The sequence below is a fragment of the Lemur catta genome, chromosome 14 (genome assembly GCF_020740605.2).
Source record: "Lemur catta isolate mLemCat1 chromosome 14, mLemCat1.pri, whole genome shotgun sequence".
Taxonomy (NCBI): domain Eukaryota; kingdom Metazoa; phylum Chordata; class Mammalia; order Primates; family Lemuridae; genus Lemur; species Lemur catta.
Window position 1 is genome coordinate 45871723 of NC_059141.1, and position 13516 is coordinate 45885238.

The window sequence follows — 13516 nt, forward strand, 5'->3', positions numbered from 1 at the left end:
GTATCTAGATCAAATGCACTTATTGGTGAAAGCACTTTTTAAGTTAGAACACAGAATGTCAACAATGCATGCTGTATATTAATAATAAGTGATTGTGGTATTAAAATTGTAGTAGAAAGGAAATACTGAGAATATTTTCTATAATATTAGTAAATTCTGACTCACCATTAGTCATGTTGGTGACACCTGATATATGCTCATAACCAGAGAACCTATACAGAATCAAAAGAAAATAAATTTTCTCATAGGTATTCTGATTCCAGAAACACTTTTATAGCATTTTATAGTTCATAATGTACTTACACATAAATTATGAAAATTATTCCTCAATAAAACCCTTAGAGATTCATAGCTCAGGTTTTATGAGTCCCATTTTGCGATGAACAAACTGAGACCTTGAGATGTTTGTCCAAAATCAGTTCTAAACTCCAAATGTCAGTTGATATACATAATAAACAGTATATGTTTTTCTCTATTCTAGAGAGATATTTTGGACTCACCAAACTTATTTTCTAAAATGCTTAGTCCAGCTGTTTTTATATCTAGTGTTTATGTAATTTTCAATTTCAATTTTCATCAAAGCTTTTGGCTCCATTGCCCTCCAAAGCCATATGTAAAGATGTTGCCTTGGTCTAGGGAGGCCATCTGAATGGAAACCCATGTTGCTATTGTCTGGGGGCTTATTTTACTAATTATTTTGTAACTTTCTGTTCAAAAAATACCTGTAAAATATTTTAAAATACATCATGGTGCTTTGAGGCTTAATATCAAGATGTTTCCAAAAATTAAATTAAAGTCTCATAAAAGTGAAGAAAAGTGAGAGCAAAACCAGACTTAATTCAAATGTGTTAACCTCTTGATCTGACTCCCAAAACTTGACCCATAGAAACACTTGATGGCTTCACCATCTCTACAGTTGCTTAGCCCATAAAGTTTTATTTATCTTTAATTTCCCTGTTTATCTCATACCTCTACTTCTAATTCCTTAGGAAAATCCTGTTGGTTTTATTTAAAAATATATCCATAATCTAATCAATTCTCACTATTTCCACTGCTACCACACTAGCCCAAGTACCATTACCTCTCTCCTGGATTGGCACAATAGCCTCCTTATAGGGCCCCCTGCTCTTACCCTTGCTGCTTTAACATCTATTCCCACAACAGCAGCAAGAGTGGTTGTCTTAGTTTGGGCTGCTATGACAAAAATACCATGAACTGGGTGGTTTAAACAACTAGTATTTTAATATTTATTTCTAACAGTTCTAGAGGCTGGGAAATCTAAAATAAAGGCAACTGCAGATCTGGTGTCCAGAGAGGGCTTGATTTCTGGTTTGTAAACAGCTGCCTTCTCCTGTATCCTCACATAACAGAGAACAGAGACAGAGAGGAAGCAAGCTGTCCATGTCTCTTCTTAACCTTATAATACCACTGATCCCACCATGAGGTTGGAAACCTCACAAAGGTTCTATCTCCAAATACCACCACTCTGAGGATTGAGGATTCAGTACATGAATTGGGTGGGGGGCAGGGATGGATGAAAACATTCAGTCCAGAGCAGTGATCCTTTTAATACGTAACTTGATTATATCTTTAATCTGCACAAAATCTTGAATTCACTCCCCATTTTCTTCAGAATAAAGCCAATATTCTTATGATGTCATCCAAAGCCTTCCATGACCCAGGACCTAGTACCTCTCTGACTTTAATTATTCTACCACTTGCTCTCTCTACTCTAGACTAGTTGGCCTTCTTGCTGTTCATTCAACACATGGTCTGGTTCTACCTTAGGGCCTTTGCACTGGCCACTCCCAATGTATTAAATATGTGATGTAGTATAATTTTGATTCTGTTGAAAGACAAATCAGAAGTAAGCAGCTTGCTATAGTCAACAAACAAAAGGGAGGAAAAAAATTTTAAAACATACTAACAGATTACTAAAATCTTTTAGCATAAGTTTTGTTTTGTTTTGTTTTTCCTTTTCAGGGATGATTCTATGTTTTACTGGAATAATTTCTGCAGCCTCAAGTATTCAGTATAGCGTAGAATTGAGTTGTTTTATTTTTTTGTTTTTCAACTAACTCATGGATAATCTTCCCTCCTTAGGCACTTCATTACCTTGAACCAAGTCAGACCTGGAGGTGATACATGCTTGAGGGCTAGTGCCAAGTTAGGGGCCTTACGGAGTGCCTGGAAGCCAACCCAATCCAAGAGTGGGTACTGACTACTGCTGAGAAAGAGACCAATGGTCAGTAAGGGTGAGCATAAAGTCAGAACTCCAGATCAAGACAAGATCAGGAACCACAATACCAGAAAAATGTCTGAAAACTAAAGGTAAAGTGTATAACACAGAGGAGAATGTTATTCACCAGAAATAATCCAAGAAGATTTGCCCCAGGAAAAGCAAAATGAAAGAATTACATTCTCAGTGGGCTCCTCTGTTCTGTCACTGGGGAGTGAGGCAAGACAGACAAGAAACACAAAGTTGATGGATCCTCCAGCCATCCTAGAGTGGCCCTCTGTAGCTGTTGGGCATAACATATGGTTCAATGGCTACTTCCCATGGAGAAAAAGGGAGAGTGAGGAGAAAAATTAGATGCTTTCAAGCAACAGAGACGTGAAGGAAGCTATAAATATGATTACCTTTCCTCTTTTTTTGAAAAATACAAGTTGTCAAGCCCCATTTGGGATGTTAGATGATAAAGTTTCAGTGTTACCCTTCTGTACTGTTCCAAGGGGAATATTCAAAAACATAGGGACTGATCTCATGAAATTTATGGCTTAACAATGAAGACAAGAGATGTCTTCATAAAAAGCAAGATCACCTACTAATCATCTAAGTTTTCCCATTTCGAGTTTCTTGCCTTTTCACATATATCCATTAAAAATACTTTCTCCAAAATTGTTTCCAGTTTCACTGACTGAGGAAATCTGTAGGGCTCAACACCATGTACACAAGACTAACAACACATAACCAGTTACACTATATCCACAGCACTTGCAACCAGCATAAAAATGTATTTTAAGCATCTATCATGTGCCAAGTGCTGTTATAGGTACTAGGGAAAATGAAGTAGACTAAATTGTCTTTGTCCTCATGAAACATACACCCCAATATCATAAGTTTGCACACCCTCCCTTCCTACTAAGAGAAAACATTATTTTTAATCATTCCTTTACATTGAGTTTTTTAAACCTACTTGGCCATCAGAGAATATTGATAGCACACCCTCTACCATACCCCTAAATTGGAATCTTGGGGAAGGGATTAAAAAGTCTACCTTTTTGACAAGCTCTCTGGGTGCTTTATATGCATTCATAGCATAGATATATTAGGGAGGAACCCTCTGGCCCTATTAATAGCATATTACCTAAGGAATTGATGATTTTTTTTTGGACTATAGATATGAGACCCTTTTTGATTATTATGACTAACCTTTACCAAACTTCTTATCCTTGGAGAATATGAAAGTTCTCCAGGTTTTTCCACAGCCAATACACCTGGAAAAAACTAACAAGGCAAACTTTCTTAAAGGATACCATTTATTTATAAACAAAATGGCTATCTCTACAGGGCAGATGTTACTATGTTCTGCTTTGGGGAAGAAAAAAAACAATCAAACATTATGTATTACTTATGGTCCATAGAACAAAAAGATTCATTTTAAAGGTAAAGTGCAAATGATGTATATATAGGAAGTTTTCTCATGAAAGAAGGGAAGACTGAGTGAATCGCAAAAATCCATTGTGTACAATATAAAACTCATTATTAACTATTCATTAAAGTAGTTCTGTGAGTTAATGACAGTCAGTACAGTCATTATAATACTATACAACATACAATCCTAGGAAGTACAATAAGTTTGATATTATACTATTTAAATAGCTTACACAGCTTATGTGCAACACATTGTTCTAAGTACTTTATATATATATTAATGACTTGATCCTTAAAACATGTCTTAGAACATGAAGTGTGTTTTTGTTATCATGCCCATTTTGCAGATGAGAAAACTGAGATTTAGAGGAGATAAGTGACCCACTTAAAGTTACAAAGCTGGTAAATTATAGCCAGGATTTGAGTCTATGTGCCAAAAATCTGTGCTCTTAATCACTAAACTACTGCTTCTTAGTTTTTATACTTCCTTAGAAGCCTCAGATCAAAGACATAATCCCGTTAGAGGAGGCAAGAATTTGATGACTGCAGCTTCCTGCCCTAATCCCTTAATAGATCTAATTTTCACTTGACTAATTTTTAAAATGAGGATAACAATGTTGTTGAACAGGATCATCTAGTGGTTAGAGGTTCAAGCATAAGAGCCACTTGGTTCTGAATCACAGCTCTGCCACTTGCTTGCTATGTGACCTTGAGCAAGTTACCTCTCCCAGTCTTTTCCCTCACTTTTAAAATGGTGGTTATAATGGGACCTACATCATGCTATTGGTTAAAGATAAAATAAGATAGCCCATTTAAAGCACTTAGAAAGTGCTCAATAAATATTATTAGTGTAATAAATAGCAGCAGCATCAATAAACTATGAACCAAATGATCTCTTGTTTCTTTTACTAGCACTAAAAATAGTTTATTTCTGCTCTAATTAAAAGAAAATTACAGCAACCAAAACAACAAACCAAACCATAAGCCATAAAACCAATTATATCTTTTGTGGGAAAACCAGAAAGGCCACTGGACTCATTAATTCATAAGTTATTAGTTATCCTCTCTGTTCCAAAATGTATGTGTTCCAGCATCCTGAGACACCTTGCACAATATAATCACTGTGACTCCAAGAGATCAAATGGGCAGGCAGTTAATGCTTCCCTGTGAAAAAGCTCAATAATTCATTTTATAAATTTCAGTTCAAAGCTTACGTTGAGGTTAAGAAAAATTGACATTCGGTCTGTGAACTTAATGTCAAGCTCCAGAAAAACTCCAGGCAGCACATGTTTAGTGATTAAGTGGACGCAGACAATAAAGACATTGCCAAATTGTAAAACAAGACTTGGAAATCACAGAAAATGTTGCTAGTTATTGATTACGGTGACCATTCAGTTCCTATTGAGCCACCCAAAAAGAATCATTCATTTTCCAGCAGAGAGCCTGCTCATTTGCAAGATAAAAGAGAGACATTTCTGCACATGCCCATAATGTTCTTCACCACTGGGGGCAGCTTTACATAAGACTGCATTCACTGAAACCAAAGCAACAGTCCGAGCAGCCTTCAGAATGACAGTCTGCAGAAGTGAGCTGAGCGTGTGCGCGGTACGGGGCTCTCCTGCCTTCTGGGCTCCAACGCAGCTCTGTGGCTGAACTGGGTGCTCACCACGGGAACTGCTGGGCTATGGAATACAGATGTGGCAGCTCAGGTAGCCCCACGTTGCCTGGAGGAATACGTCTTGTTTTCCGATAAGAAGCAATTGTAGAAGCCAGCTTTTTTTTTTTTTTAACGCCCCCCCCCAAAAAAAAACTGTAAAGATGCAAAAACGTAATATCCATGAAGATCCTATTACCTAGGAAGATTTTGATATTTTGCTGCGAATGCGGTGTTGGGATTTATTTTTTCTTGGAGTGTTCTGCGTGGCTGGCAAAGAATAATGTTCCAAAATCGGTCCATCTCCCAAGGGGTCCAATTTTTCTTCCTGGGTGTCAGCGAGCCCTGACTCACTACAGTGCAGCTGACAGGGGCTGTCATGCAAGTGGCCCCCTAAGCCAAAGCAAAAGACCTAAGGACGACCTTTGAACAATACAAAGGATGGGTATGTTTTGTCATTTTTCTTCTTTCCTTCTTAACCCCCCCCAAAATGAAAAAAAAAAAACCTCTAGTCTGTGTAATATTTCTGCCTTAATTATTTTAGAGATTACCTTGCTCTGCTCTAAGACTATAAATTCAATTGCTTAGTGGACATGTTTTCTTGTTTAACTATTAAAAAAAAAACCTAAAGACAATTCTCTTTAACTACAAAGAGATGATATGTGACATTAAATGTTGTTATGTAGATTTATATTTGTAAAAATGAAAATACATGCCTGTTTTTGCTTGATAAAAAAATGAATTATTTTTTGGGGGGATAACTTTTCTAAGTTGTTTTTATTTCCAGGTTTCAATGTAATTAGGCTACTGAGCGGATCTGCTGTAGCACTGGTTATAGCCCCCACTGTCTTACTGACAATGCTTTCTTCTGCCGAACGTGGATGCCCTAAGGGCTGTAGGTGTGAAGGCAAAATGGTATATTGTGAATCTCAGAAATTACAGGAGATACCCTCAAGTATATCTGCTGGTTGCTTAGGTTTGTCCCTTCGCTATAACAGCCTTCAAAAACTTAAGTATAATCAATTTAAAGGGCTCAACCAGCTCACCTGGCTATACCTTGACCATAATCATATCAGCAATATTGACGAAAATGCTTTTAATGGAATACGCAGACTCAAAGAGTTGATTCTGAGTTCCAATAGAATCTCCTATTTTCTTAACAATACCTTCAGACCTGTGACAAATTTACGGAACTTGGATCTGTCCTATAATCAGCTGCATTCTCTGGGATCTGAACAGTTTCGGGGCTTGCGGAAGCTGCTGAGTTTACATTTACGGTCTAACTCCCTGAGAACCATCCCTGTGCGAATATTCCAAGATTGCCGCAACCTGGAACTTTTGGACCTGGGATATAACCGGATCCGAAGTTTAGCCAGGAATGTCTTTGCTGGCATGATCAGACTCAAAGAACTTCACCTGGAGCACAATCAATTTTCCAAGCTAAACCTGGCCCTTTTCCCAAGGCTGGTGAGCCTTCAGAATCTTTACTTACAGTGGAATAAAATCAGTGTCATAGGACAGACCATGTCCTGGACCTGGAGCTCATTACAAAGGCTTGATTTGTCAGGCAATGAGATCGAAGCTTTTAGTGGACCTAGTGTTTTCCAGTGCGTCCCGAATCTGCAGCGCCTCAACCTGGATTCCAACAAGCTTACATTTATTGGTCAAGAGATTTTGGATTCTTGGATATCCCTCAATGACATCAGTCTTGCCGGGAATATATGGGAATGCAGCAGAAATATTTGTTCCCTGGTAAACTGGCTGAAAAGTTTTAAAGGTCTGAGGGAGAATACAATTATCTGTGCCAGTCCCAAAGAACTGCAAGGAGTAAATGTGATTGATGCCGTGAAGAACTACAGCATCTGTGGCAAAAGTACCACAGAGAGGTTTGATCTGGCCAGGGCTCTCCCAAAGCCAACGTTTAAGCCCAAGCTCCCCAGGCCGAAGCATGAGAGCAAGCCCCCTTTGCCCCCGACTGTGGGAGCCACAGAGCCCGGCCCAGAGACTGATGCTGACGCCGAGCATATCTCTTTCCATAAAATCATCGCGGGAAGCGTGGCCCTTTTCCTGTCGGTGCTCGTCATCCTGCTGGTTATCTACGTGTCGTGGAAGCGGTACCCTGCGAGCATGAAGCAGCTGCAGCAGCGCTCCCTCATGCGAAGGCACAGGAAAAAGAAAAGACAGTCCCTAAAGCAAATGACTCCCAGCACCCAGGAATTTTATGTAGATTATAAACCCACCAACACAGAGACCAGCGAGATGCTGCTGAATGGGACGGGACCCTGCACCTATAACAAGTCAGGCTCCAGGGAGTGTGAGGTATGAACCGTTGTGATAAAAAGCGCTCTTAAAGGCTGGGAAATAAATGGTGCTTTATTGAACTCCTGTGACTATAAAGGGAACGCGATGCCTCCCCTCCCCTTCCCTCTCCCTCTCACTTTGCTGGCAAGGTCCTTCCCTGTCCGTTTTAGTGCATTCATAATACTGGTCATTTTCTTCTCATACATAATCAACCCATTGAAATTTAAATACCACAATCAATGTGAAGCTTGAACTCCGGGCTTAAAATAATGCCTATTGTATAAGACCCTTTATTGATTTTATTAATGTCGCATTTGTTTTAAGATAAAACTTCTTTCATTAGTAATCCCCCACATCTGCTGTTATTATCCTTCTCTTAGCACCCAGTCTACAGTTCTGCAGGGTTTGTAGTTCATTGGAAAATCAAGGAAAGAGGTGAATGATCCCAGGACCAGGTACTAGGAGTTTGAACTGATTCTAGGAGATGACTCAGTTAGGGGAACATTTTAGATACAGGCAAAGCCTTTAAACCAATGCCTGCCTTAAAAAGAAAATTTCAGGAAACTATCAAAAGATGGTGCTGGGTTAAAGCAGCACCATCAGCAGTCTCCAGATGTGTCTGAATTGCAATAAGGGAAGGATAGGGCAAAAGTGTTGAAGGGTTAAAATACTGCAAATAGACACCTGCAACATGTGAGGAGATGGTAAAAATTCAAAGTTTTAGATCTGAAGCCTTGTCTCTGAAACCTGTCCCTGTAAAATCAGACTAGAGGTTTCACTATCAGTTTCTTCTAGCTTGTGCAGTTCATAGCCAAGAGGCAAATTTGAGGAGGCAGATTTCTCCACTTCTGCCTCACCTCTCTCATATTAGGGAGTTTTCAGAGATAAGGTTTGCAAATGGGAAGGCAGTTTGCTATATGCATGTGGTTGGGAGCTTACCAGAATTTCTCTTTCCAGCTTTTTCAAAGGCCCTAATGTGGTTAGTGGAATCACGAGCTCTGTCCTGTTCTGTTGAGGATTTGTCAGGCTGTCCTGTTGTGTTCCATTATATGTCCTGCACACACAGTCCCCTAATGACTGACACTTCATTCAGATGTGTAGAGAGAACACATTCCAAGACATGCTTTCCACCAATAGCCTTAGTGAAAAGGATGACTTTGATAACACCTTAATAAGTGTATAAATTAAATCTTAGAGGAAAAAAGATCAACACTATGACAGTTCTCTTTTGCTTTGCTATTGCTGACATTACACAGTGTCTCTGTGTTCATCTGTATTGTGAACTCATCCATCAGTACAACTCTGTACAGACCCTGTTGGCAATCTGCAAGCTGCATGCGTGTTTTTATTGTCATTGGTGAAAGTTTATTGACTGCAGCACGAATATCATAGCCTCTGTATTTAAGCAACTTGAACCACAGTCCATTAAGGTTTTAGAAAAATATCTTTACTCTGTATCTTCTTTCATCTTTCAAAATGAACAGTTCTATTATAGGAGCAAAAATCAGGAATTGCAATATTAAGCCTGTTTCATTTAATTTGACTTGCCAAGCCCCACATCTCTAACCATGTCCCTGTTCTTTCAAAACAATCTCTGCAGCAAAAAATAAAAAGTGAATGGCTATTTTTACTAACATTTTTATATTATTTGGAGGTTTTTCATATGCTGAGAGGAAAAATCTAAGCAAATCACCATGAAATATATTTGCAAGGAAGCCACATTATTGAAATCATACTTTTATAAGCAATGAAGAAAAATAATCATTTAAAGTGGATTTCTCAAAGTACTTTGATTTTGATTAAATCTTACAGTTGATGCCAATGCAGAAAAGCATCATAGCTACAAGGTTTACCCATGAATAATTGTTAAATATACATTTATTAATGGCAAAGAATCACATATTCCCAATTGATAATGCAGATGCTTCCTTACAGCACTATGAACTGGATGACTGAGCTTACTGTGATGTTTTTCACTGAAGTTGTAATTTTACATTTTTCATAAAGTGTTAGTAAATACATATTCCATCTAAAAAAGAAATTTTCTTTGGCCAGCTTCATTTTTATCTGTACTAAAGATCATTGTGTTAATTAAATACAGTCTTAAAGTGAAAAAGCCCATTTCTATTCTTTGACTTGACCTTCTGCCTCATCTGTGATGGATACCAAATGTATTTAGGCAAGGCATATTTATACTTATATCTTTGAATTCTTGCAAATTCTCGATGTTGTGGTGCTACTAGTATCTATAAAATATCCTTGCTATATTGAGAAATATTTCTAAAATTCAAAGCTATTTGGTGTGTAAAATATAAGATTAAATGACCAACATTTTGAAAGGTAGTCATGTTTTAATGCCTAACTTTCCTTATAAACTTAATAATACATAAGAACCAAAATAAAATCCCTTAGGTGATAAAACTCATTTTGATTCAGGATGCGAAATTACAAAACAAACAAACAAAAAACCCTTCTTTCCTCCTCCCCCCTCTTTGAGAATGAAGCTTCTCTAGTTCTCAGTACCTTCTAAGCACAAATCTATAATTCTTGTAAGTTAAACAAAACTAGTTCACTGCTGTAAATTTAACAAAGCCAACTGGCAAGTATTCTTCTGCTAGAAGTGGTTGCCCTCACCTCCACCCCATGGCACCTATATCCCATAAATCTATTTTCATAAGTATTTCAAGCTCATTGCATTTTAGAGAAATATGACTGATACTCATTTTTCTGGTGCAAATTTACATAAAATATCTGACTTCCCTCAAAGGTGACAACAGTTAAATAAACAGCCTGACCTGTTGAACCATGCAACAGAGACACATCAATGAAGAATAGATTCAGTCAGTACGTTGCTTTACCCAAACAGAGAGGAAATGGAGTTTAGTCTCTGAACTGCATGTGGGGTTTTTTTCCATTTTTATTAACCCCAGTACACACAGTGCGGCTGCAGCACGGAGTTAATAGTCCTAGTTCCACAGTCTTCTAAGCAATACTTATGCAAGATATATTCCATTTAAATAAATTTGTATTTTCCAAGGATGTTGACATTACATCTTTTCAAAGAATTTAAGCCACTTTTTACTTGATTTGGTGAGTCAACTACCTTAGACAGGCAATAAAGTGTATTTGTGTGGAGCAGCAGTGACCTCCAGTGGCTAGTTAGACTAAACACAGCTATTCATACACATTTTACCTTTTTATCCTGAATCCTTACGTAAATGTGGTTTACAGCATATATTTTTGGATCTGTACATCAGATTAGGATTTTTTTTAGCTCATTTCTCTAGGAAATATATTTGTTATGTAATTTTTGAAAGTTATATTATGCATATTGACTTTTTTTAGTAATGCTGGAACAGAGATCGTAGAACTGGTACTGGGGACTAGAAATAAGTGTCCAAAGATGAAAAGTGAGTAATAATGCATTAAGAATAGATGAGAAATATTTTAAAGTATTTATACTCATCAATGCCGGACAAATATTTTGATATTTTCATTAAATGGATTAATATTTTTCATAGGCAGCATACTCACATACAATGTAATTTAGGTGGGGAAAACAAATTTCAATTTTTAATACTGAAAGACTCAGCATCAGTTATTTACCAGTCAGGAGGTATACCAGAGCTATCAATGGAGGGAGGCCTCCCATTCCAGCTTTAGAACCCTCTAGTTTGCTGATCGTGCCAGTGACCTGTGCTGTGCCCCACTGCTTTCTTCCTCCCTCCCCCTTCTCAGCCAGCTGAACACTGGTTCTATTAGGCTCTCTGACAATGATGTTACAGTCTAAGAGGTGATGATTCATGGATAATGAAATTATGCTCTCCTTCTGGGGAAGGATAATGCAGAGTCAGATTCATGGGGTTGGCAAGAGTTTTTAGGATGCTGTAGGTGCATGTAATATCTTTTCTTCCTTTGACATTTACCAAGATCAGAACTCAAATAGTTTATTTGAAGTGTGGATTATACTAGCGTCAGAAACAAGCATCAAGTCATGAAGCCTGAGACAAAATGACTTCCAGACATGGCAAATGAGAATTGAGCCATGAGAAATGAAAAATTCAGAAACTGTGTTGCTGCTTCTATTCCTTTTTTTTCCCTGGGTTCTCATTAGAATCTAGATCTGTTGCAAATCTATGGAATTTTGTTATCCTTGTATTCTCTTACATTACCTACATTAAAAATCAGACATAGGAGAAGCTATGAGCATTAAAAATAATACCAGTAAATTTGAATGACAGGTGTTGTAAGAGAAATAGAATGGATGGAAGTTAAATAGCTTGTATTAAATGGCTCTTGAAAATTAATAAAAAATAATACACAGGTGAAAGTGACTATTTCCCTAATCATAATAGCTGACAGAATTGGACCCAAATTTCGCTTAGCATCCAAAATCATTGATGATTTTAGATAGTTGGGTAGAATATAATAAAAATATCACAATATTACAAAAAATCTAAACAAAAATAGTTTATAATTCTTTTTCATTTGAAGAAAATTGCACAGCCATATGTGGTAGAATATGGGCTTTAGAAATTAAGACCCAAATTCAAGCTTCTCTGACACTTTTTAATCAAGTGATCTCAGGTAAATTTCTTAACTTTTCTGAATGTAAAGTTTTCCATGTATAAAATAGATATGTACTATTGACTGCTAATGGTTATTGGGAAGACCAAATATGAAAACTACTTTGTAAACTCTAAAATGGCAACTACCTATTCTTTTCAAAAAGCACTTAGTGAGATATTCAGCTGTGTCTGATGATCTATATTTGGCACGAATCAAAAAGAAATCACTAACCTCTATATTACAGAAACCCAAACTCATTTTACATCAATATAAGTTAGAATGTGGATTTGTCTTTTACCTTTGGTTTCCATGTGGACACAGCTTCTTCCCCACCCCCAACCCTATGTTATCTAAGTCTAGGATTTTATCAATAATAATTATAATGTACAAGAGACATAAAGACACCAACCAGAGAATACCAAAATAAAAACTTATCAAACTAAATGAAAATTCTAGTTGTGTCCCAAATCCAGTCAGTATAGCAAGGGCTTTAAATAAACATGGAGGTTTACTTGTTCATTTCCTCTCTAGTATCACTGTGTTCAGTCCTTGTTGACTTTATACTATATAAATAGACTGTTTATATGGCCATATTACATTGCTATTGAGCAAAAAGTAATTGCTCATAACATGTTACTGTGAGATTAGCACATATTCCCGGTATCAATCACGTGACATCTGCTCTGATATCTCTCCCTCTCCCATCCACCCTAATGGAAGATTGTGCCCAAAATTTCCTCCTAGTATAGAAATTACTATTGACTTTATCAATTATAATCATCAAAAATCACTTGATCAAAAAGTAGCATAAAAGGGCTTTCTTTTATGAGCATTGCTTATGTGAAATTAAATACTTAATTCATCAAAGAATGATCAAAAGCTCTCTCTCCACTTGGTCTACATGGTTTTACCAAGTATGAGGTAGCATATATATTTTCAAAATTTTTTATAATTTAGGTAGACACAACTGTTCCTCTTTGACAGCTGAGTTCCTATGACATTTCTAGAGGGCAGAGTAACGATGGTGGTTTTCCAGGGAAAAAGCAGTTGTGAATTTTATGCTGTTTTAACTTCATAGGGTTATAGATGTTCTTCAGTTAGGTCTCCTGAACATGTGAAGAGAATTCCAAGAACACAGAAAGAACAGAAATATCTGCAGGGGCAATCTATTTTGCAGTGATACTTTCTAATGACAGAACTCTTATAAGCAATAATAATTCATTTTATTGGGAAGAAAAGAAAAAAGAGCTTCTATCTTATCCTTTCTAGCAAATGTAATGAAAATTAGTAACTTTCTTGACAATTATGTTTTCTTTTTATTTTTAGGGGCTCCCACT

General features: G+C 37.1%; 2 protein-coding genes across 2 annotated transcripts in view; one reads left to right on the top strand and one right to left on the bottom strand.

Annotated features, from left to right (window-relative positions):
- The window catches only part of CTNNA3 (catenin alpha 3), a 1449816-nt gene that overhangs the window by 847223 nt on the left and 589077 nt on the right, over positions 1-13516 (bottom strand). The window lies entirely within an intron of this gene.
- LRRTM3 (leucine rich repeat transmembrane neuronal 3) overlaps positions 5222-13516 on the top strand; it is a 161997-nt gene continuing 153702 nt past the window's right edge. The window contains exons 1-2 of the mRNA XM_045568381.1: positions 5222-5754; positions 6097-7628. Of these exons, the coding sequence (XP_045424337.1) occupies positions 5751-5754; positions 6097-7628 (1536 nt within the window). The 5' untranslated portion in view covers positions 5222-5750. The remainder of the gene's footprint in view (positions 5755-6096; positions 7629-13516) is intronic.